At 49.4% G+C, this 26,153-nt stretch overlaps 1 protein-coding gene across 1 annotated transcript in view; it reads right to left on the bottom strand.

Moving 5' to 3' along the window:
• LOC133354052 (unconventional myosin-IXb-like) overlaps positions 1–26,153 on the bottom strand; it is a 72,652-nt gene that overhangs the window by 34,658 nt on the left and 11,841 nt on the right. Inside the window, 14 exon segments of the mRNA XM_061570599.1 lie at positions 194–304; positions 966–1,137; positions 1,955–2,210; positions 2,728–2,869; positions 3,721–3,842; positions 4,405–4,542; positions 5,535–5,651; positions 7,519–7,608; positions 7,996–8,122; positions 9,131–9,231; positions 11,153–11,252; positions 12,156–12,218; positions 15,705–15,799; positions 25,094–25,330. Of these exon segments, the coding sequence (XP_061426583.1) occupies positions 194–304; positions 966–1,137; positions 1,955–2,210; positions 2,728–2,869; positions 3,721–3,842; positions 4,405–4,542; positions 5,535–5,651; positions 7,519–7,608; positions 7,996–8,122; positions 9,131–9,231; positions 11,153–11,252; positions 12,156–12,218; positions 15,705–15,799; positions 25,094–25,330 (1,871 nt within the window).

Here is a 26,153-nt window from a genome sequence, read left to right as displayed (position 1 = left end):
TACAATGTTTTAACGCCGTTAAAAATAATTGTATTTTATATAGCGTCATTCATGCTAATTGCGTCCCACAAACGCCGTGCATTATTTGTGTAAGGGCTCAAATCCTATTTGTAGAAACTAACAACCAAATATAAACCCTCATAACACTTAAATTAATAAACAATTGTGTGCGACAGGGAGATTGGGAACTGACCAGAACATACTGTTGGTGCGCTCCCGCAGCCTCGTGGAGGCCGCGCAGGCGAAGATGTCGTCGCGCGACACATCCCATGAGCCTCGGCGGCGCATCCCGCACCCGCCATCCCTGGGGTCACAGGTCACAGTATGTATGTTTAACTTCTTTCGCACCGTACGTAGCCAACCGTGCTCATCCGAGGTGCGGAGAAAGGACAACACGGCGTAAGTTGCAAACAAATGGGACAAAAAAAATCACGTGCGGCGATGGTTTACGTAAATACCGTCCAATGTGCATGCCTACGGAAGTATTTAATTAGCAGGATGGAGAGCCAACCGGTAGTGGTCAGGGCCAAATGTGTTTGGCAGATTGCGATCTTTGCCCTGGTTTGGGTTTTCAAGTTTTTGGCAACACCCATTTAGGTTGAAATGTGTTAATTTTGACGACAGTCATCGTGACTCCCCATTATAAATGGACGGATTTTCAGGCAAGTGCTGTTAGTGAGCGCCTATCAATGCCTTCATGGCACGAGAGTGGTGTGACCAGCACCATGTCCAATCACCTTTGTCTCCCCATTGAAGATGTTTACACGCCGCACCAGGTACTCATTTAAAGACGGTCACTGCATCTCGCGCTTTTTAGATGTGCTTCTGCAGCCGTCTGGAATGCTCTTCCTTCGGATTTGAGGAAGCCACCGGAGCTGTGCACTTTTAAACCTAGACTGAAAACTTATTTTCTTAAGAACTGCTTTTTGTGTTCAGTTTTGGAGGGAGTATTCACGACTCTGTACCAGGGTAGGGAGGAACTGAGCGGCGCTCCTGCGTGGGAGATTTCGGCCACGCGCTCCTGCGAGCACCGGCGCAGAATCTGGAGGCTCCGCTGGTGCACGGGGTGCATGAGAAAGCTGCCGGACGCTCGCGGGCAGAAGACGGGTGACAGAGGCCCCCCGTCGACGCCGATGCCTATCACACACACACACACAAAATTACTTTCGCTCGCTCTCCATTGCACAACTGCGGTCGTCCAGAACAGACCGTACAACGTATAAAACGAAGCAATGACCGATCCGCAAAAACGAAGGAGACATCATGGCGATGATACACTCCGCTGCTCCTGACGCATCTATCTGGGCTTTGACCACCTGATAGTGAAATTGTAGTCGTTGCTCTGCATCTACATCAGCCGTACGAAAGATGAGAATTTGCCTTGCTCACCCAAACTACTCTTCTCCCTCCCTTCGCTATCATGAACACCGTCATCCCTTACCCATTCATCACACTGGCTCATCATTAACCACTCGTTGTCACTTTCACCATCGTTAATTTCATGCATCATCATTCTCATGTACTACCATCCGTCTCATCAACTCATCTCATCAAACTTTTGCTGTACAAATCGCCAATTCTTTGTTCAGTGCCTTAATTAAGGCACTACATAACCACGCTCGATCGCCTTTGTCTCCCCAGTGGCGAAATTTACACAAAACACCAGGCACTCGAAATCAGAATCTTTATTGAGAGACTAGAGGAATCTGATGAACTGTGAAGCTCTTTTTCACAGATGTCCAGTATGGGCGGGTCACTCAGTTGAGGATGAGTCGATCTAGTTGAGGCCCAGGACCGGTTCAGATATTCGTCACCGATGTTGTTTCATGAGCGGGAATTGAACTAGAGTCGCCGGGTTCGCAGCGCAGCATGCTAGTCACTGCACTACCCCTCCCCCCCAAGCACACACACACACACACGCGCGGCTTGAAGACACGCACGCGCAACCACTCACCGCGGTGATCGCGGGCTCCATCGCCCGATAACGCGGCGGCAGCGGCAGCGGCGGCGACGACCGACCTGACCCCAGCCCTGCGAGTGGCCCCGGCCTGGAACGCCCGCACGGAGCGCAGCAGCGCACGCAGCACGGCCCAGCGCAGCAGCGCCACGGGGTAGAGGCTCACGAGGGCGCGCACCAGCACGCTGCTGCTGCCACGCAACAGGGCGATTGCGTCCGCGCGCATGTGGTCCGTGTTCTTTTCCCGGAAATCCTGGAGGGGAAGATGAGGTTTTTGTCCGTTTTGTTCGTTTGTTCGTTTGTTGGTGACAGTCGAGACCAGATGCCACCCTGGGAGGTACCTCTGGAGAATTATTCTTGGAAATATTTATTTAAATGTTTTTTTTTTCACCAAGGAAAGCCTCACCGAGTCTCAGAGGGGTTCCTGCAAAGTTTCCACAGTACGGGGGGGGGGAGGGGGGGGTGACGATTGCCATGTGTTTCGCTATTACAGTCATTTGTGAGTACAATTTGAAGCATGAGATCTTCAACATCCACTGTGAAGCAGGCGGATTAACTGTGTAACACGTGCCAACTGAGCGGGTGAGTGCGCAAGTACGAGTATGGCTGGATGGGTGGGTGGTTGGGAGATTCGGTGACTCATGCACAGAGACACCTGTTGCATTATATGCACGATGCCAACGTAAGCTGCCGCTGCTGCTGTTTTTTTGTTGTTGTTGATGGCGATGGCGATGATCCCCACACGTGCTCGTGCACCGGTTATAACTGACCTTGATCTGGTACTTCACACGGCCGGCAAAGTGTCTGATGATGAACGCCGCCTCCATCACGGCCGGAATCTCAAAGAACTCGCTCCGCTCGTGCTGGTGCCGGAACTTCCGGAGCAGGGTTCCACTGTTTGCTTGCGGGAAGCTGGGACAATAAAGAGAACGGTCAAAACCCCCCCACCCATTTAGCCAGGCAGACATGCCAGGCTCAGCTGCTGTTAGTGAGCACCGAATCACCGATTCACCGATTCAAGCCAGTGTGAGATAGCATTTTGACCCCATAGAATTTCAAAACCTGGGATGGAAATACTACGTATATATTATTTATTTGAAGCCCAGGGTACAAATTATATTATAGCAATATGACTCCCCCCCCACCCCCCCCCCCCTGGGAAAATTAACCCCTGGGGACACAATATGTTATGTATATATTATATGAACCCAAAATCTCAGCCAGGCTCCATGTCTAATTGATACAGTTCGATCGGTATGACATTATGTAAGCAGAATCTTTTTCTTAGCATCGTCAATGCACTGCTGATCGAAGGCCTCCCCATGCCGCGTCAGTCATGGGGGATTGCTTGAGCATCCTTCACCACACGGGTCAGTGTGGGCTTTTGAAGGGTCTAGGCCAGGGGTCGGCAACCTACGGCTCCGGAGCCGCATGCGGCTCTTTACGGGCTGCTTCTTGACGATATGTACGTATGTACAGTATGTACTCAGATGCATTGCGGCTCTTGAATACTGAATTTTGTACCGAATTGGAAAGAAATGGCTCTTCTTGTTATTTTGGTTGCCGACCCCTGGTCTAGGCCGAAGACTGCTTCCAACATCACTCACCACCGATGTTAGCCGTTTGCGATCGCGGGGATCTCCGAATACGACAAAGGACGTGTAGAACAGTTGCTGCGACTACTGCCTCTGCAGCTGCTGCTGCTGCCGCGGGATCGATTTTCATAGATGAATGAAGCGACACAAATTCAAAACCGGACTTACTTGCACTCTTCGTCCAGCAGGTGGAAGAGACCGGTGGGCTTCCTGCTCACGAGCTGGATACAGCCGAGGTTGTCGACGTAGTCGATGTTGTGCCAGACGATGCCTTCGCTCGCGTACTCCTCCTGGGGATGGAGGGGGCGTGGGAAAGTGGCGAGGGATGCGGTGGTTCGAGCGAGAGAGATCGACTCGTAATCGCAGGGTCGCGAGTTTCGATCGCCAGTCAGGGGTTCATCGTCATTATTACAGGCATCGTCCGCACCTCCTATTTGCACGGTTGGCTACGTACCGGTGCGAAAAAAGTTCAACGTACATAGATCAGCAGCGCCGGCGCCATCTTCATCAGCACCAGCAGCAACATCATCAGCATCAGCAGCAGCAGCAGCAACGAATCACCATAATCTTATTGTCCTTCCCCCGCACCTCCGATTAGCACGGTTGGCCGTATACGGTGGGAAGAAGGTCTACATACGTACATAATCATCCTCGGTCTGCCTTGAAAAGTAGTCTCCTTGTCTAAATGGACTGTTAAATGGCCTCCTAAAGGTTAAGGTGCAGCTCGGCAATTACTTGTAACTTTTACCGCAATTACGCGTGATTAATGCAGACTTGATGCCTTGTAATCGGTGTCTATTTGGTATTTGAACATCTTCACAGATGTAGTTAAGCCATTCAAGAGGAAGATACCTGTTCGATCTTGAAGATGTGCTTGTTGAAGTAGTGATGCAGTTGCTCGTTGGCAAAGTTGATGCAGAACTGCTCGAAGCTGTTGCTGTGAGTGAAGTCCTCAAAGCCAAATATGTCGAGCACCCCTATTGACAAACACTGGCACACATACAAGAAAAACAAAAGAGACCCAGACTGTTGGGGCAAGTGCTTTTGGAAACCGCCTATGAAGGTCAACACAGCACTACACCTCTGTCTTCCCATGCTGATGTTTACACACCGCATCAGGTACTCATTCAAGGGCCGAGCCGATCTAGGGGAGGCCCAGGACCAGTTCAGATGTTCACCACCGATGTTGCCCGTGAGCGGGAATAGAACTCGGGTCACCGGGTTCGTAGATTAGTGCGCTGACCACGATACTACCGCTCCCCACACACACTTGACGCATACACGGAACGCTACATGGGATGTGTAAAATATGATTTAACGTTTGGAGAGAGACAGTTTTGCGTAGAAACAGGACCCGTATCTACGAGAGAGGGTCCTTGCCTATGAACATCTGGTGGTTCACCAGCATTGCTTGAAGCAAGCCCGACTCTGCTGACGAGACAGCGAATGTCAAAAGCGGTGCAGAGTTTTGCACGTGTTAAATCAACGCTGCTGAAGAACAATCACTACAAGAAGGCCGTGTGGCCGATAGGATTTGTAAATAAGAAAAAAACACTTTCATTTATTACGTGGACAGACAAACACGGGAAGGAGGCGTCTTGTCTGCTTTTTTTATTTTCACCATTACGGCGATGATGCCAATACCGTTGATGTTGCTGCTGCCGATGATGACGACGACGACGACACCTATAATGCTTGACTTAAAGCTTTCGTGACTGCAGGAATTCATATTCTTTGGGTCTTTCGGTAAAGCCACGTAGATAGAAAAAATTATACAAATAATAACAATATCACGACGTTTCGATCGCAACACAAGCAATCATCATCAGGTGAAAAAATGATGACGACTGCTTGTGTTGCGATCGAAACGTCGTGATATTGTTATTATTTTTTTTTTTTTTTTTTTTAATATCTACGTGGCTTCACCGAAAGACCCAAAGAATACTTATAATGTGGATGACGATGATGATGACCAAGCTCACCTGCACGTTCTCCTCCAGGTCTCGCTTGTGGAGCAGCGCGTGGTTGATACGCAACAAGATCCAATCGAACAGAGCCACATACAGCGACTTGGCCATCGAGTCCCTCGCCGTGATGGCCTGCAGGTTTCACAAAGACAAAGATCCCCCCGCCCCGCCGTTATAGCCTCAACAGACTGTTGGGGCAAGTGCTGTTGGTGAGCACCTTTTGATGGCGGCCAAGGCAAACGAGAGGAGTTGGGTGGCCAGCACCACAACCGCCCGCCTTTGTCCCCCCAGTGGCGATGATTACAAATCACACAAGGTTCTCATTTGAGGCTGAGTTGACCCTCCGGATAAACCCAGGACTGGTTCAGATAATCGTCACTGGACCACGCCCACCCGCCTGTGTCTGCCCAGTGCTGTTTCCACACTGTTCCAGGCACTCATTCACTTGAGGCCGAGTCGACCTAGAGGCAGCTCCGGACCGTTTCAGATAATTGTCACTGGTGTTGGCCGTGAATAGGAATTGAACTCAGGTCGCTGGGTTTATAGCACAGCACGCTACCCGCTGCACTACCACTCCACACACAAACGACAAAGATCTCCCAATAACCTTCACGAACTTTTGTGGCAAGTGCTGTTAGTTAGCGAGCACCTATTAGGGCCGACTTGGTGTGGTGGTGTGGCCAACACCACACCCGGCCGCCTTTGTTCCCTTGTTTACCAAGTCCCAATATATACGCACCGCACTCGGCACCCATTTAAGTAGGAGTTGATCTAGGACAGGCCCAGGACTGGTTCAGATACAACATTCCACTGGGGACTTTTGGAGTGAAACATCAGATAATGCCAAACAACATGCTGTACACCCCTAAAACACATCTGATTATGATGATCCAGTGATCTTGCTGATAACAACAGTGATGACACTGATGAACACACAACTTCGCACCTCCGATTAGCACGATTGGCTACTCAGGGTTGCGAAAGAAGTTCACACTTCTGAATCCCTCCCATTCTTGCAACTAGAACTACCACTATCAGCAGCACCTATTAGCCGGTCACGATTGGGATTTTCCAGCTGCTCTCACGTAAAGGTGAACGTGGACTGGCGAGCGTGAGGGGAGGGGGGGAAGTGACGGTCGGCGGGAGGCAAGCGGTGACATTTCACGGCACCGCCACGAAAGCCACTTTGATGGCCACTTCAATTCAAAGGGCCCCCCACTCCACCCCCGCGTTCAAACGGCAGGCATTAAAGGGGCGACCCCCCCCCCAGAGGTTTCAAAGCGCGCCACTGTCGCTGCCATCGCCGCGGCGTCCGGCAGAAAACGGCACGCCTGACCCTTGCTGGACAGAGCGCCGCATGAAACAAATTCGCTCGCGTGTTCCTACGTCAGCCCACGGAAGTCGGAGTGTCTCCCCCCTGAATCCGTTTCAAAGATTTCTGGAAAAAGATGAACCTGTTGCTAGGGGTTGTTTTTTTTTCTATCCTATCACTTCACGGTTGCGGAGCACCCCGAGGCCTAAAAACGGCAAGCGGCCAGCAAACAAAGGTAAAGAGTTGACGCCTTTCAAAAAATCGCAGAAATGTATTCACACATACCAGGGAAGAAAATAGTTCCATCTCTCATGATGATGGCAATGATGATGCTGCTGCTACTCATGATGATGATAACGTAGAGACAATTTGACGCACCAGTCCGGATTTGTCCTTGCAACCTTCCAATTGTGACTCAAGTACAAACGTGAGTCGAGCGTTCCAGAAGGACCGTGTGAATAGAATGGGCCCTGCTGCGGGAATGTGGAATCTCCACCCCTGGCCCAGGGTCACGAAAGGAGATTAATGCCGTCCCCCGTTGTACTTGTGGGGCAAAGCCCACTTGGCTGAGTGGCTACCCACGGTTACATTGTGTCCTCCAAGCCAGAGAAAGCCTCCAACAACGAAAGGGGGCCTATGGTCAAAAAAATAATAATAATAAAATGCAGCACAATCTCTGACACAAACCTCGCACAGACGGAACGGGACGATGAGCTTTTCCCCGACCGCCACCGTCTTGCGAGTGGTCAGCGCTTCGATCAGAGAGCTCTCCTTGACCTGCGAGCGGTGGGCAAACACGCGCACGCACGCGGTCACGGTCACACGGATTAGTGGCGCTGAAAACGACTGCAAAACAAAAAGGAGGCGAGAGCCACATTTGATGAAGCCTGGGACAGAATTCGGCAATGTTAGTGGTGGAGGTGGTGATTTTGTTGATGGTGGTGGTGGTGATGATGTTGGTGGTCACGATGGTGGTGGTGATGACAACGGTGTTGGTGGTTGTGAAGATGATGTTGTTGGTCGTGATGATGGTGGTTGTGCTTGTTGTGATGATGATGTTGTTGGTAGTAGTGATGATGATGGTGGTTGTGGTTGCTGTAATAATGATGTTGTTGCTGATCCGAGTCGTGGCGATGCCGAGTGCGGACTGCGTGCGGTGGTTACCTGCAGCAGCTCGGACACAGTGGAGATGGCGCTCCCCAATTCCACCTCCACCGTGTCATCCCGACACGTCTTCCCGCGAAACGACACGTTTCCCAAACTCAGGACGGCAGAGAGGACTGTAAAAATCCTACACACACAAAGACAAAGACGCCCCGTGTAGCTTACACAGACTGTTGTGACAAGGGCTCTTCGAGAGCAACTATGAAAGCCAGCATGCCGCACGACAGGGTGGTATGGCTAACACCGATGTTTCCACACCGCACCAAGATTGATTGAAACTAATTAAACTGATATCATTCGTTGCCGATGTTATATATGGATGGGAATCACTGCGCCATCGCTTTCCCACACACGTATAAAGACACACTCACGCTCACCAACAAACCTATAAGTGCATACACACTCAGGAGAGTGTTGGGGTTACAGTTCGGAGTTAGGGTCAGTGCCAGCCTTGGATTAGACTTAGTTAGGACGAGGAATAGGGTTATTGTCAGGACTAGAGTTAAGGCTTGGGTTAGAACCAGGTCTAGACTCATAGTCAAGGTGAGGGATAGGACTAGGACTATGCCCGGCATTAGAGGTAGGGTTCCAGTTAAGACTGTGGTTGGATTAGAATCAAGACTAGAGTGAGGGTAACGTCATTGGTTAAAGGTAGGATCAGGGCTAGTGGTAGGGCTATGTTTACTTCAGGGCTAAGATTCGTGGTTAGAATCGGTAAAAGGGTTAGGGTCAGGGCTGGAGTTACAGCTAGGGTGAGGGTTATAACTAGAGCTGGGTTTAGGGTATGAGCCAGTGTAAAAGCTATTGTCCGGGCAAGAGACAGGGCTAGTTGATGTATCTAAGTATATTGAACATCTTTCGCACTGTATGTGGCCAATGGTGCTAATCGGAAGAGCGGGGGAAGGACAACAAACTAAACACAAAAAGCAGTTCTAAAGAAATTAGTTTGTCATATCGAGATTTGAAAGTGCCTTTGCTCCAGAGGCTTCCTAACATTGGAAAAAGAGCGTTTCAGACGGTCGCAGAAGCGCATCTGAAAGCGCGCGATACGGCAACCGTCTTCGTTCGAGGGCAAGCCAAAAGCCGCTCCTGCGAGGATGACCGGGGTCCGCGCGATGGTTTTGTGTTCACTCACTGCACGCGAGTCTTGGGAAGGAACCCGACCATTTCCATTGCCAGCTTGAGTCTCTCAAAGTCGTGCTTCAAGTCTTCCCCCTCCACTCGGTTGATGTCAGTCTGAGGATGAAGGCAGGTGCATTGTGTAGTCCAACAATTACATTAGATTGTTCAGAGCAAAGCCCAATACCAGCGAGCTTACATTGCATAGGGATATGGCAGCGAGCAAGGAATACGTTTCAATAGTGATTGGCCGGTTAACGACAGAATCCGATTCCACAGGACAACGCTGGATTGTGCTCAACATGATGAATCACGATACGAGCGGCTATATTGGCACACGGGGAATAAAGTTGAATGTCTGCCCGATTGTTGGTTTGATTAGAAAACTTAGCTTATAATCACGAGTTTAGAAGTGGCCGAGTGACTCAAAGGACAAAGCGCTGTGCTGGCACCAATGAAATTCTGAGTTCGAATCCAGTTTTAAGCCGCATGTCATTAAATTGGGTTCTGAAATGTCGTGATTTGATAGTCTCAGCCCAGTTACCAATGGATGCATGAACCAAAACCATCAGATTAAATCGAGTTTCGCACTATGTTTGGTAATTTCCAGCTCGAAGAATTTAACATATCGGCTTTATTGTAATGCTGTCAGTGGCAGCGTTGGTAGGAAAGTTCTTCCGCCTACCGTGCGGAACAGAGTCCACTTGAAGGCATCTAAGATGTAGTTCTATGATATCAGCTTCTGTGGGCCATTCTCTAACTCAAAGGGTTGCACTGCTCTGCAAGAGATATGATGAATGGACAATTCATCTCACAAGAACAGTGGACACATTTTGACGAAAGACTATCCCCTTCCATAGGAATGTGGAATTTCCACCATTGCTTCAGGACGGCCGACAGAAACCTGGAGATTCGTGACTTGCGTTTTCTCAAAACCCGCAATCGTTTGGAGGACAGATACATACACAGAAATGACATGACAGTGAGTGTGAAATGGTTCCATACATTAAAACTGACCTCTGTTGGAGGCTCGGAGCAATCCCACTCTTGAGAGATGGATTTTCTCATTGACTTAATGTGGATGACGACACACATACACACACATATGGAAACACACACAAGCGGCAACACACACACAAATGATGGGACACACACACGAGTGTACACACACGAAGACAGAGATCCCCCATATAGCCTTAACAGACTGTTTGCACAAATCCTGTTGACGAGCACCTATGAAGGCCGGCATGACAGAGGAGGTGGGGGGTGGATGGCCAACACCTCGCCCGGCTGCCTTTGTCTCCCTTGTGGTGATGTTATATACATCGCACCAGATACACAATTGAGACTGAGTCGATTAATACAATTTCACCTCTGTTGCATTCCGATACAATCTCTGCGGTGATGAAGTTATTTTGTAATGTTCTTTTTGGGTCTTTCGGTAAAGTCACGTAGATGGTTCAAAGAAAATATCGAAAAGCTACGACGTTTCGATCACAACACAAGCGATCGTCATCAGGAGGAAAGAGGAGGAAATCTGCTGACTGCAGACTGTTTTTTAGAGGGTGTAGTCCTTGGGTAATAAACGAAGTGGGCGGGGCAGATGATGTTAATGTGAGAAATTAGCATGTTAATGTAAGATCGGAGAGCGGCGATCTACCGAGTTGATCCCTCGCAAGGACTCAAAATCACGACGTGCTGATTGCGAGTCACGTGATCTGCCCGCCGTGCCACCGAACCAGGCCACCAGTTGGAATTCCAAGCGTCTAAATGCAACCTCATCTCGTTACAATTAACAAGGACCTCACTTCACAGTTACAGGGAGCTAAGTATCAGCCAAGATATTTTTCCCACTTACAAAGAATGAGTTTATGCTGAACAGTCTGCTTGCCTTATACATAACCAAAAACAAACTTCAACAATCAGATGTGACGGGCGCTACGGTCGCGAGATGTCAACCGTCTGGCCTGGTATGCAGGAGGTGAATAGATAATCGCTGATGACGACGGTTGCGTTTGCCGAGACCAAGGTGTCTTACCTGGTTGAGGTAATTGTAGTGCGAAGGCGGCAGGAGGTGTAAGAATTCCCTCTCCTCCTCGGTTGTTCCCTCCAACAGATAGTAAAACACGTGGTAATTCCTGAGAATGAGTGGGGACCAAACAACATTCACATTAAATGTGCAGGACATGCAACGCACACGAATGCAAACATCCCCCGTATAGCCTTTTGACAGACTGCCGAGGCAAGTGCTATTAGCGAGCACCTATTAAGGCCGGCACGGTGTACGATTTTGGTGGGTGGCCGGCAGCACCGCACCCGGCCGCCTTCGCAGTGCGGATGTTTACACACTACAATTTTAGACTGAGTCGACCTAGAGGAACCCCAAGTCCATATACGAGGCTATCCAGGTGAGTGGCACTGCGGCTAGAGTGCTTTACTCACACAATTAGTATGCGAGTTCAAATCCCAATAGGAAGTCGACTCAGCCCATCGTTAAGATCACCATCACGGATAAAACAAGTACCACCACTACAGGAAGTTAACAATGGTCATCCATGGACACACTGGGCCCTGCCATGGGAATGTAGAATTTCCACCGCTGGCTCAGGGGCACAATGAATGATACAATGACGAATATTTCAGCTTTTAAAACCTATATAAATGTTCAAGGTGCAGCCGCGCAATGTCTTACTCACGACACTGCTGACGGAAGGTACCTCCAACAACTCGAAGCATCTTAAGAAAGCCGCTCTCTAAGCGGGTATTTGGCCTACTCTTCCACGCTGGCCAGACTTCTCGGAAGAGGCGGCAGTACCCACACTTTAGCCCACCGCACGAGACCTGTCGATCGACTAACGGTGGCGTCGCCCACTGACCACCGCAGGGTGGGACAAAGGCGGATTTGGGATTCGAGAAAACTCGCGCCATCCTTTTCATTACGCTGCGCCGGGAGATCGATCCGGCGGCCTCCCCGATGCAAGCCCAGTCGCGCAGACCGTTACACCGCGGCAACATCCACTGCCAAACGTGATCCGCCAAACCTTTCGTTCTTCTCCTGCGACACGAGGCGTGACTTTTCCAGTAGGTATTTCTCCATTATGGCTCTGTCACCAAGAAAATTGGACAAGCAAAACGAACGACAATTAGGGGGGGGGCGGGGGGCGGAGGGGATTGGGGGGGGGGTTGGAGGTGCAGTGGTAGCACAGCTGTTGTATCGAGTATGTAGTTTTTATTTCAGTTTAAGCTTCTCGGTCATCATCGATGACTTGTCTTGCATGGGGAGTCGTTAATCCTTCGGCATCTTAATATGGTTGTTGTATTTGTGACTTAGCAAGACCAGCGTTTGAACGACAAACCCTTCCATGAGACCGTACGCATAGTGGTCTCCTATGTAAGTCTATGGGCCGTACTTCTGCATGTATAACTTCTTTCGCACCATACATATCCAACCGTGCTAATGAGAGGTGCGGGTCCCTGTGTGGTTCAATGCAACTGTTTTTCTCACGCAGGTCTACGGACCTCCTGTGAAAGTCTACGGTGCGAGCCAATGACGGAGTGCTCCTCTCCACGATGAAACTGTGCACCCCGTAATCTGCACAGTCTCGGGGGATATACGCAGCTCGTATTTAGCCGCCCTGTAAATCCACATTGTGTCGTGCAGACAGACCATACAAGACTCTGTCAACAACAATTAAACCTAATGCGGTTATAGCACATGGAAAGGGGGGTTTGCAAGACTTCCCCCAGAATTCATTCTGCCAATCATTAGCTTCGAGGGGGGGCAGTTTTAATTCAATTAGAGGCTCCAGCTGCTTAAATGCGCTTGACGTAATTTGTCCCTTGAGAGAGAGAGAGAGGGTTTGCTAACCACACTTGACCCGGCAAGCTCTTAAGGGTCACAGGAGGATCATTAAACTGTATTAGCATGCATGCGGTTTGCTCTGCGCATGTTTGTGAATATTGATGGGCAGTGTGTATGGATTTGTCATGTCTTGTGGATAGCAACACTCAGATTAGCAGCGCAACATCTTAGCCCCATGGTTACACGAGTTGTTGTTATTCATATTTTATGAGTTTGAGTGTGTGTGTGTGCATGTGGGGAGCGGTCGTGTGTCAGTTAGCGCGCTGCACTATGAATCCGGTGACCAGAGTTCAATTCTCACTCACGGCCAATAACACCGGTGACGATTATCTGAACTCATCCTGGGCCTCCCCTAGGTCGACTCAGCCTCAAAGAAGTACCCGGTGCGATGTGTAAAGACCACCACTTGGGAGACAAAGGCGCCTGGGCATGGTACTGGCCACCCACCACCTCGTGTGCCGTGCCGGCCTACATAGATGCTGCTCGCAAACAGCACTTGGTCCTACAGTCTGTGAATGCTATACGGGTGATCTTTGTCTTTGTACATCTACGTTTACATTCTCGTTCTTTTTTGTTATAGCCTTGGGGAGAGCGGTGGTGCAGCGGTTTTGCGCGCTGCCCTATGAACCCGGTGGCCTGAATCTGATTCCGGGCCACGGCTAACGGCAGTGGCGACTGAAGTCTGAGCTGGTCCCCCAACACCAAACCGCACCGATCAGCCAGCCAAAACCCTGTGACCGACTTTGCATCGAGTGGGGGGGGGGGAGGGAGCCTTAATCCAGCAGTGGATTGACAAAAGAGGGTTGTAAATTATCATTTTCATAACCTTGAATTAACCCTTATCCATTACCTCAGCCGCCGCTCTCAAGACACATTCCATAAATCACGAGTTAACTCGATAACGACCGCCACGTCCCAGCTGGCAAATTGGCTGCGATTGCCACTAACTCGCTTAGGAGGGAGCTGAGCGAGGGGCAGGAGGACGCACGCCGAGGGGCTCGCTCAAGAGGAACCGTTTAGAAGAAGGGGGGGTTGGGGGGGGCTCGTCACGCGAGAAAAATCGCCGGAGACCACCACAACGTCGGGCGTGATCTCGGAAAAGGTCGATCGCCTTCCCGGCGACAGACGCGTTACGTAGCAACGGCGATTGTACGATTTGCGGAGGGCATCGATGAATCGACGAGGACAAATGCGGCGGGGTTAATGACATTATTGTTTTTTTACCCTTCTATCTGGCAACAAAACTGACACCTTTTTTGTAAAAAAAGATTTAAAAAAAGGTGTCAGTTTTGTTGCCAGATAGATGGGGAAAAAAACAATTATCATATTTTCTACTGGCAAATGAGGTTCCAATGGTGTAAATGCTTACCCTGAGCTCTCATACTCTGATGGTGCATTGTCTTTGAGTTGTGCACCTTTTGGCGTCATCTGGTCCAACCCATGTGAGACTAGGCTTTAAGGAAAGCTGTCTCGGGTGTGCACCAATCAACTTCAAGGACAGTGCATACATTATCAGAGTTATGTTTTTTGTTTGCATTATGACTGCAGGTATTGTGGTCTATGCAAACATGACTCCTTGTAAAAAAGGTGTCAGTTTTGTTGCCAGATAGAAGGGTAAAAAACCAATTATCATATTTTTTACTGGCAAATGAGGTTCCAATGGGGTTAATGTCGTTTATGTGGATCTTTTTTACAGCCCAGCGTCAATCCACTCATGGGTGAAGGCCTCCGCATGCTGCTGGGAACAGTTTGGCTATGCTTTACGAAGCTAACCAGAGTGGATTGGTGAAGGTGAGGGGGCCTCAAGACTGGTTAAGATACCGCTAACCAGAGGTTATCCGTGCCGGGAATTGAACTCATGTCGCAGGGTTAAAAGTGCAATCCGCTAAGGTGATGGGCTACCACCCCGCAACCAATTATTGTTGTATAGCAAAATAAATTAATAAATGGGTGTGTGTGGGTGTGTGCCCTTCATTGCCAAGAATAAAAAAGGAAATATGTTTAGGCCCATAGGCATATTTGTCTTCTGGACCAATGTTTTTGGAGCGGAATTCGTTGCAGTAGGGAAATCCTGGATTGGTGTCGACTTCTACCTCATCATTAGAGTGTGGCCCATTATGCAGATGTCACTCTGTTGACTGGTGCACTCACTACACAAGGGCTCTCTCCTGGTGGGGCTCGTTCGATGCAGCACAGTAACGAGGTTCATCATTCGCAATAGAGGTTTTTTTTTTTAGGTTAGATCACGTAAGTATAAATGCGTCGTTTAAACCCGCCACCGCCCGACACGGCCAATTAGTGGGGTTCTTCGCGTAAACAAAACGTGCCAATTGGTTACTAGTTCAGCACACCCGGTGTGTTGCAGAGTGAAACCCACTACAACATTTACAATTGTCATTCGTAAATGCCCACAATTTTTAACGAGGCCATACGTGATATCTGTTTACATTTTGTGCACAGGCCTATCGAAAATTCCACACCCTCCCCCGGTCCCACACCCCCTACCGACCTCCCCACCCCCCCCCCGCCCCCCCTGCCAATTCCACGAATTGACTGCGATTCGGCGGTCGAGTTTCGAGTCACAAGTGGATGAATTTGTGGTGACTGTAGCCGGCTCTAGCAGGGGGGGTCACGCAAAACACATTTCAATATCCAAGCCCAACTGTCTCGACTAGACAGATGGAGGAGGGGGCGAGGAGGAGGGAGGGGTGTGGGCGGGGGAACGTACCCGCGCACGGTTCCATTCTCTCTGTAGTTGACTTGGATGAATTTTCCGAAGCGGCTGGAGTTGTCGTTGTGAGCGGTCTTTGCGTTCCCGAACGCCTGTGTGATCAGTGCACACAAACACACCCGCACGGCACAGCCGCGCCGATTTCAATGGTTTAGTGTGGTTGGCATGGACCCTGGTGCAAGAAATGATATGGTGAAATGGGGGGGGGGGTTCCCCTACCTATTCATAATCCCCACCCCCCCACCCAAGTCCGTGGGACCCAGTGCAGTTGCACCACCTGCACACCCAACAGCTTCACCGCTGTTAGTCTCAGAGACCGCAGGGGGACAAATGCTGCTTGAGAGCGCCGATTAATGCTTTCCCATTCCGATGACATACGTGTACGCCATCGGAACGGAAAGGCCATGCAGGACAGCGTGTGGCACAGGTGGGTGGCAGCTATCATCGAGTGTGGCCGCATCACGACAGCTCTCTGCGATGAGCAGGGCCGGATCAAGGGGCCTCCGCCAGCTGGAGGGCCTCCAGAGATGAAGTGAAAAGTTATTTCATTTGTGAATTCTGAATTTTATTTGTTGTTAGCCTTGTAAAAATAAATTTTCTTTTTCTTTAACTTTGTTTTCCTTTTGAAAACATTACTGGGGGCCTCACAGTACCTGTAGCCCAGGGGCCTACTAAATCTTAATCAGGCCCTGGCGGTGAGTGCAATGTCTTTAGAAACGACGGCGATGTGCCTCTAAAAATAAAATGAACGCTAACCGCTGGAGCGTTCCGAGATTCGGGGGTGCTACTTGCAGAACAGGAAAGGGTTAAGTGCGACACGGCACACGAGGGGGTGGGGCGTGGTTAGCGTCACGCCTGGCCACCTTTGTCTTTCCAATGTCAATGTTTTTCACACTGCACCCGAGTTTCCGAAAAATTGTCAGGATTCAGGGGTTGCACTTTGATTCAAGAACCAATTCTTTCTCTTCTTGGTTCTTTCGGTAAAGTCACGTAGAATGGAAATAACAAAATAACAAAATAAAATAATATAATAATATATTTTGTTATTTCCATTCTACGTGACTTTACCGAAAGAACCAAGAAGATGAATCCCTGCAGTCACAAAAGCTTTAAATCGAAATTAAATTCTTTCTCGTTCCATTTTTACCGACTCTCATTTTTTTTTATTTGTCGGCTAATTTCTATCTTTCTAATTTAGTTTGCTCCATTATTTTCAAGGTAACATTGTACGATTCGAATGCAGATATACACAGGCCTTTGCCAATCCACTGCTGGATGAAGGCCTTCCCCCCCACCACGCTGTGTTAGTTGCGGAGGTTGTTCGACCATGCTTAAGCACGCTTGTCGGCACAGGTTAGTGAAGGAGCGGGAGACGGTCAGGACCAGCAGTTCAGATGTCACTCGCCACTGATGTTAGCAGTGGCCGGGGATTGAACAAAGGTCGCCCGATTCACAGCACAGTGCCACTTCAGCCTCACTCCCTCCCACATAATTCCCATTAACTGTAAACAATCAATTCCAACAGGAGCGATCAAACGCATGTATCACGAGCATGAATATCGATTGCATTCTATTAAGCACCATGCCAGAGTGGTGGCATCGCGGTTAGCGCACCGAGTTTCAACTCCCAGCCACGGCTAACATCAGTGGCGAGTGAAATGTGAACTGGTCTTGCCCTTCTCTCCTTCAACCGTACAGTAAACTAAAAACTGAACTATTTTTATTTTTAGATTTAAAGCTATCGTGACTGCAGGGATTCATCTTCTTGGTTCTTTCGGTAAAGTCACGTAGAATGGAAATAATAAAATAATAAAAATAAAACATAATAAAATAAAGACAGCGTCTTCCCGACAGACCTGTTCTTCACCTGAGGACGGCTGCTTGCGTTGTGGCCGAAACGTCGTGAGAATTATTTTATTATGTTTTATTTTTATTATTTTATTATTTCCATTCTACGTGACTTTACCGAAAGAACCAAGAAGATATTTTTATTTTACCAGGTAAGGCCCACCGAGCTATATAGCTCTTTTTCAGAAGCGACCTGGCCACAAATTATAGTTCAACGAAGTGGCTTATCATGTGGACATTTAAAGCCGCCAAATACTCTAAACGCGCAATGCTGATTCTAAACAAAACCCCACGTACTGCCATGGCAAATGGGGAGGGCCTTCATCCAACAGTGACTTGCTGGTGAACGTCTGCAAGTTACTTGAAATACACTTACAATCGACGGACCTACCCGTCGCACCCCATTATGACCGTAGGAAGAGGCACGTGTATCTATGGCCGATCGTACAAGCACTACAGTAACATTTCAAGTGTCAGTATCCGGGCCTGGCAAGAGCAAACAAGAGTGTGAAGTGGGGCAGCCGAAATATGAGCTCGGGGGGGGGGGGGGGGGCGGAATTACGGCAAGCGATGATGATCATGATTGGGTGATGGGGGGGGGCTGGATTTCACTTTCACAGTCCACCACACACAGGGGTCGTAAGCGTCCTGTGTGTTTACGAGCGTGGAGTCGGTGATTTTGGTGTCGATGTGTGGCCGGCTGGCTCAGAGGGATGGTGACCGCGTCGGAGACACCGAGCGGTCGCCGCTGAGATCCTGGGTTTGAATCGGTTTCAGCGGCCCAACCGTGGTCACGCCCGGGTTCCCAAGTGTAGCGAGCGAGTCGAGAATGAGAATCGGAATCTTTATTTATACTGCAGGAGGAATCCAATGAGCTATAAAAGGTTTGTTTTTTCTCTCACAGATTTCTAGTCAGAGTCAGGAAGTTATAATATAAAAACACGATAGGAGTTCAAAGTATAGGAAAGATAAGCAAAAAAAAACTAAACTATTTTTATTTTACCACCTAAGGCCCACTGAGCTATTAGCTTCTTTTTCAGAAGCGACCTGGCCACAAATGATAGCTCAACGACGTGGCTTATCATGTGGAAATGCATAGCAGCCAAATAATCGAAGCAATGTAAACGCCTGGGTACTAGTGCCTTACGTTAAGCCATCACGATTGCCAACCTTGCTTATGAATAAGGAAAATAAGATCTAAGCAGGGGTTGAGCCTGGATAATACTTGTGTAGTGACATGAATGAGGTCACTATGGCGCTTAGCGCCAGCTCCCGTCACAAGAGTGGATCTGTGTGTCTTGGGCCTCTCTCGGGCACCAGTGGGTATGCCGTGGAAGCGAGCCCTAGGGGGCATAGACCTGGTGGCAGTGACAGTCTGGGTGACCCAGAGAGGGCACGTGACCTGACGAGGTAGCAAGGGGAGCCCAAAAGGGCGAGAGAGGGACACGTGATGTAGGGGCCGGAGCCTTCAGGAAGGATCGGGGCTGTTCTCTGGAATCAACCCTCGGCGCTACGTCTCTCCGATCTTCGGTCTCCACTCGACATCGTGGGTCAGTCAGGATGTTACCGACCGACCCGGTTATGTAGTTACCCTGTTGGGGTCTAGATAACGTGTCGGTTTATGTAGTTGGCCCTGTTGGGGCTGTGTAATAAACTTGTTGCCTCCAAGTCAAATGTGTGCACTCAGTGAAGAACACTTGGATGGGCGACCACCATGCACGCCAAACTGTCGTAGGTGGCGACGGAGCCATGTTACGTTGTGGGCAGCGGATGGCAGCATTGCAAAATGCTTTCCTGTACTTCTATGCTTACACATCTACTCACCAATCTGCACTAACCGGCGTGGCGAAGTATGCTCAAGTAAACCCTCCCCCCCACCCCCCCCACCATGACACGCACGGCGTGCAGGAGGCCCTCATCCAGCAGTGGAATGACACAATGGAGGGCTATCTCAGGCTGGATGGGTGACCCTTATATCTTGTAAAGGGGGCAGCAGCTTGTGCTGCTCTGCACATAACAGGTTGTCACAGGGCTTGCCGGGCTTCCTGGTGGGCAGGAGACAATAGTACAGGAGAATCCGTTGTTGTACTGTACTTCTATTCCCCCCACATCTTTGCACCCTTCAGCAACCTGCGCTGAAAAGCGCGGTGAAGTACGGTCAAACATGTACGTTTGACCGTAAATCCACATGCGAATCGCCGGGAGGCCCTCAATCCAGCAGTGGATTGACAAAAGGGCCGGGCGTTGACCGCGCTACCTTAAACGTGTGCGTGTATACGCACGCACGAACGATGCGGAGTGTGTCACATGAACACGTGCGTATAGAACAAGCCTCCAGGGTCGCTTTAAGAGAAACCACAAGCGGGCAGCAGGCCATGAGGAAAGCGTAAGAAATCTGGAACCCGACGACCACTTCCCTACAACGACGTGTTATCACAATGCAACAGATGCCCGCGGAATTATTTTATTTTTTATTTAAAACAATAATAATAAAATAACAACGCTGCCACTCTCCAGTTCCAGGCACCACCAGCCAGCCGGCCGGCACGCGATCACCCGAACGCCCTGCGCTATGGCCGCACGTGAGAATTGCGACACCGCCGGTATGAGGCAACAGCTTTGGAAAGCAACGTGGCACAAAGACAAAGACCCCCACCGCACCCCCATGTAGCCTATTAAGCGAGTGGCACCTATAAAGGCCAGCACGACACACACGAAGGTGGGGTGTGGGGCAGAGGTCGCAACCGGGTACCCGATACCCGTACCCGGCCGGGTACGGGTACGGGTAGCCGTTTGCGACCCTGGTGCGGCCGGGTACGGGTAGGCCGTGAGTCACTGGTGAGTAGCCGTTTGTCACTCATTTCGGGTAGGGTACGGGTAGGGAACGGCTATCCGTACCCGGCCGGGTACGGGTACGGGTACCCATTTGCGACCCTGGTGCGGCCGGGTACGGGTACGGGTAAGGAATCAAAACCCGTTTGCGACCTCTGGTGTGGGGTGGCCAGCACCACGACCGGCCTGCCTTAGTCTGCCATGTGGCGGTGTTTACACACAGCACCAGGTACTCATTAAAGGCCGAGCTAACCTAGGGGAGGCCGTGAGCGGGAATTGAACTCGAGTCCCTGGGTTCGTAGCGCAGCACGCTAGCCTCTCGTTCACACACACCGCTCTCCTTCAACAGGAGTCTTGCCAAAGGTAGTGGGGCTCTTCTTTATGCACCACCATGCACAGCAGTGTTCGTCACATGGCAAGGCGTCACCTCCTTATCGCTTCGCTATCACAAGCGAGCGCGGTTACCGTTCCCACCGAGTACAGTACAACAACAACGCGAGTGGAGGAATCGAACCGGGCCCACTGTTCCGTCTCGTTACACGCTTTCAAATGGCTGACCTCGAGCAACAATTCGATGTTAAATTTGGAGGTCAGTTAGTCGCTGAACTGCGTCACCCTCGGCGCTGCGGAGTGCTGGAATTCTACGCCGTGTTCAACCACTACCCTGCAGGTCACCTCTCTTTGTGCCGTGCTGATGACAGGGTCCGTCTTGTCGGTGTTCCTTCGAACGGCTCTAATTTGTAATTACCTCTCATCGTCCCTTTTCCCCAGTACTTACGGGAAACAATTAAAGTAATAATATTACGTTTAGCCATTTGTCAATGCATTGGTGCATAAAGCCCCTTTTCCGTGTCATGTCAGTCAAAGGGGGTTTATCACCATACTTGACCATTCTATTGAGTGGGGGTTGGAGGATGGGGTGGGGGGCACTCGCCACTAATGTTAGCCGTGGCTAGGAATCAAACTTCATGTAGCTGGGTTCACAATGCGAACCACCGCATCCATCAGTTTACAGAAATTCAGCCAATAAATCAAATTATTAGTGACCGAACTCAGACCATCAGCTTGCTAAGTTTGGAGAACCAAGTTGAATCATAAAGCGGCCAAAACCCGGAATCGAGTCAGGGGTGACAGCTTCACGACTTTATGAACCCCTGGAGCTAACCGTACTCGACTGAAAACAGCAACAACAGTCTTCTTCTTGTCGTACGGCTAGCTGATGACGGTGTAGGTGCAGAGCAACATCTACAATTTCAAATTCGTTTTAATGCGGTGGGCTCACACGAAATTGATTTCTCTAAGACAAAGGTACTTTGCAAACCCACTGGCTATCAACAAAGATTCGTCCATGAAGCCATCCCTATATAAAGACACAGACACAAATTCAACCGAGAAGATGGGTACAAACTTAGCAATCATTGGAAGGACGTTATTAACCAGTTTAAGTCATAACTGGCTGTGTTTTTCCCATCCTACCACCTTCTGATGCTAGTTGTTATTTTCGACTCTCCGATTTTACATTAACAGGTTAAATATCTCACACCAACACAGCCACCTTCGTGCTCCGACCTCAACGTCGCGGTGGCTCTGCAATATTACATTAACATGCTAATCTCTCACATTAACATGCTAATCTCTCACATTCACATAGCCACCTCCGCGCGCTCGCCGTGGAGGCCGCTCACCGATCTTACATCAACATGCTAATTTTTTACCTGGCAGCCCTTTAATTGGTGGAAACCCACCGCCATCACGGTCGCTGCCCATCACTTACATTAGCATTAGCTGCCCCGCCCATGCTGCTGACATTTGGGCTATGCCCATTTTAAACCTTTATAAAGAGTTTGCCTTTAGAAGCTAACCCTTATCCTGATGACGACCGCTAGTGTTGTGATCGAAACGTCGTAGTTTTTGTTATTTTCTTTGAACCTATCTACGTGACTTTACCGAAAGACCCAAAGAATATGTATGGATTACTGGCACCTGCCTCGAGTAATCCGATTACATTGTTGCACAACTTTACAATCCACGTCCGCCACTGTGAATCTTAAGTGCAGCCACGTGCGTGAATTAAATTTGCTCAGAGCTGGCAAAAAAAAAATTCCACAAATGTCTTGTGGCAAGTACGCATGAATCATTGGCAACAACACATCTTCATCTCCTGCATCTCACGGGACTCCTTGCACACAAGTTTAGATGTGCATGCCTGTAATTCCACACATTCTCCATGACTATGGGCAATTGTCCAACTCCGAGCCTCACTCACTGTTGTCTCAAAGATTAAAATTTCCATCAGTCGAGTTATATCAACGTATGCGAGTTTGCAAACTGTGTGTGTTTACCTACGGAGTAAATGCTACATTTTATAATGTATGTATGTATGTTGAACTTTATACTCTGTGGTTCTTTCGGTAAAGTCACGTAGGTATAAAATAAAATAAATCACAAGCGTCCATCATCAGAACTTCTTTCGCACCGCACCGTACGTAGCCAACAGTGCTCATCCTTCTAACGTGATTCCAACCAGGAGATGGAATGATACTGCATGCGATTCACATTGAAACCACGATTCTCTCGGTCAAGAGTTCAATGGTGAATGAAACGTGTTGCTTGGACAACATGACTGTACTCATACAAGGTGCAGTGGTACTTGCCAGAATTATATCAGCGTCAGTGTCACTCTTCCACAAAACACTCGAGAAAACCCAGTTATTGGGTGTTCAAATTCTGTGCCCTTCAAAACCTCTAGATACAAACATTAACGTGGTGAGATACAAGAATTAAAGGTTAAAATGTTTGCCTACTTAAATCGTGGGAGACCAAAATTTAAACGTGTTTGGCTGTTGTGTTTTTTTTAATCGGACGTCATTTGGATTCATCCACCTTGATAAGCTGCAAATGCAAACCGTCATCAGCTTATGTGCAGAAACAAAAAGCAACTGACATTTTGGTCCCTTCAATCTTGCGCTCGTATGAAATCAACAGGTTAAGTTTAACTCTTTAAAAATTTGATGTCATAATTGGATAGGAAATCCGTAAAAAAAGGCCCAAAAAATGTGAACAGCTTTGCAACAACAACAAAATTGCAGCATTTACGGGCGGAAAGCTAAATAGATAAAATGTTTTTTCTTGTGCGCGTAATCCTCAAAGGTGGTCAAAACTAACGATGAAGTTTTTTTTTATAATTTAAGTTTTTATTCTACCAGGTAAGGCCCCACTGAGCTACGTAGCTCTTTTTCAGAAGCGACCTGGCTGCTGAAAATTATAGCAACAGCCAAATATTCTAAAACGCACGTTTCTAAACATGCGTGTACGAAAGGGCGTCCTCCGTGGAGATGGAGCGACGAGATCAGCTTGTGTGCAGAGTGGACGGATCGCAGCGAATGGCATAGTCTCAAAAGTTTCAGACTTGCGGCTTTCTGCTCATGCAGGCATTGATTGGGGCTGCACTAATCTCCTTATTCATAGCCCTGAGCCAATTGTGGAAATTCCATAATTTTTACGTTCAATAAGAGGCAGCTAACGTTGACTTTCCACGAGGCGGTTCTTATTTTATCAACCTGAGATTGATGATGGGTCCGAGTGAACTCCCCCCCTTTCCCTCCCGCCTCCACCGCACCCACGTCTCCCCCCCCCCCCCCCCCGACCTTCATCTGGGATTTGAACCCACGACCTTTAAATTGCGAGCCGCTCGCTCTAAAACACGAGCCGTCCCCACACACACTCCATGCGGTATTCTTAAGAAGTCACTGCCTTCTCAATAAATCTTCAAATGTTACATTCCAACATTTTTGGCCCATTTGGAAAAGAAGAAGAAGAAAAACTGCCTTTGAAATGAAATTCTGCCACAGCTGCAATGACTAATGCTGCACTGGTCAACGAGTGGGGGGGCCGCCCAGATTTGTCAGCCCCACACACACACACCCATGTGTTCTGTTCAAAATCCCATCTCTTCCTGTTCGGCCAAAGAGTGGCCCGCACATTTTATGAGACTGTCGCTGGTGCTCTGTGAATTGTGAAACTCTCTGGACGTGCGGATACGAGGGGAAGTCCGCGGCATTAGCGCTGAGAGTTTAAGCAGCGCCATATCAACGGACAGCCATGAAAAAAAGTCCATCATGCAAGTGTCATACATCAGTATGCAGGGATGATGAATGCAGTTGTAGTGGCGGTGGTGTTGTGGGCTGGATTACCGGCTGGCTTGGGGTAGGGATTATTGGGGTAATGCACTTCCACGAGAGTACAAGTTACGCCTATCCGTAATAATCCAATTTCGCTGTAACCTATATTCCCATAATCCTATAAAGATGTTTTTATAACCAAAATAATCATAAAAATATCATAATAATGGAAAAAATTATTCAGAAACTAAACTAAACTATTTATTTACCAGGTAAATCCCACTGAGCTATTAGCTCTTTTTCAGAAGTCACCTGGCCACAAATGACGGCTCAAAGAAGTGGGCTTCTCATCTGGAAATTTCCAGCAGGCAAACACTCGAAACGCATTTCTGTAAATATGGAGGAAAAAACCAGGCGAACCACGCAAACTCCAAATACACAGGAACCAGGGTCAGGATCGAACCCACGACCTCCCTGCATACCAGGCGAGGGAGTTAACATCTCGCCGCCTGCCCACGGCAGCCCCCCACCCCCACCCCCCCCCGAGAACGACGTTCCAGCACAAGACGACCGCCGCCGACCCACCTCGAGGACGGGCCCGGCTCCCAGGATGGTCCGCTCGACCCCGCTCGTGTAGCCGCGCTGGCTCAACGCCGTCAGGTGGTGGATCAGGAAGTTGGTGCTCTGCGTCTTGCCCGAGCCGCTCTCCCCGGAGATGACGAGGCACTGGTGGACCCTCTCACGCAGCATCGCGTGGTACGCCGCGTCCGCCACCGCGAAGATGTGCGGCTCCAGCTCCCCCAGCCGCCGCCCATCGTACAGCTGCGACGTCCGGGTCGGGTTTCAGCCGGAGCGTTCGCGGGGCAGAGGCGGTAAAAGAGAAGCAGACCATCTAAATTACCCCACAGCAGTCGGGAAAATGAGCGCTACTCTGTTGGTAGTCGGTCTAAAGTGGCCGCGCTCTTAAAGAGTTTGATGGAACCCGGCGTAGGAATGTGGAATTTCCACCAACCGGCTCCGGACCACCAACAGAGATGTATGTATGTGTATATGTTGAACTTTTTTAGTAGCGTACGTAGCCAGCCGTGCTAATCGGAGGTGCGGCAAATGAGCGCTACCCCAAGCTCCTTTGAGCAAAAAGTAACTTGCCAATTATTTTAACTAGCATGACAGGCTAAAGGTAAAGGTGCAGCCATGAAACGTCTTGCTCATGCCACTGCAGACGGAAGGGCCTCCCCTCGAGGGAACGCAGAAGAGAGCCTCCCGCTCTCAAGGGTATTTTTCCCATCCTTCCATGCAAGCCAGAGGTTTCAGGAGAGGTGGCAGCAACAATACTTTAATCCACCACACCCCGACTTGTCGATCGATTACGACGAATACATTTACGCTGCTAGGTGGATAGAGGCAGAGGTCGCAATCGGGTACCCGATACCCGTACCCTACCCGATACCCGGCCGGGTACGGGTAGCCGGGTATCGGGTAGGGTACGGGTACCCGTTTGCGACCCTGGTGCGGCCGGGTACGGGTAAGGAATCAAAACCCGTTTGCGACCTCTGGGACAGAGGCAGTGGGGGGGGGGGGTAGCGAGGGCTTGTGTTATGAAACATGAACCACTGAGGCCAAACCAGAGACCTCCAAACTCCAG

Source organism: Lethenteron reissneri, chromosome 46 (assembly GCF_015708825.2).
Source record: "Lethenteron reissneri isolate LAM-NWPU_2019-01 chromosome 46, ASM1570882v1, whole genome shotgun sequence".
Taxonomy (NCBI): Eukaryota; Metazoa; Chordata; class Hyperoartia; order Petromyzontiformes; family Petromyzontidae; genus Lethenteron; species Lethenteron reissneri.
This window is presented reverse-complemented; position numbering and strand designations above follow the sequence as displayed.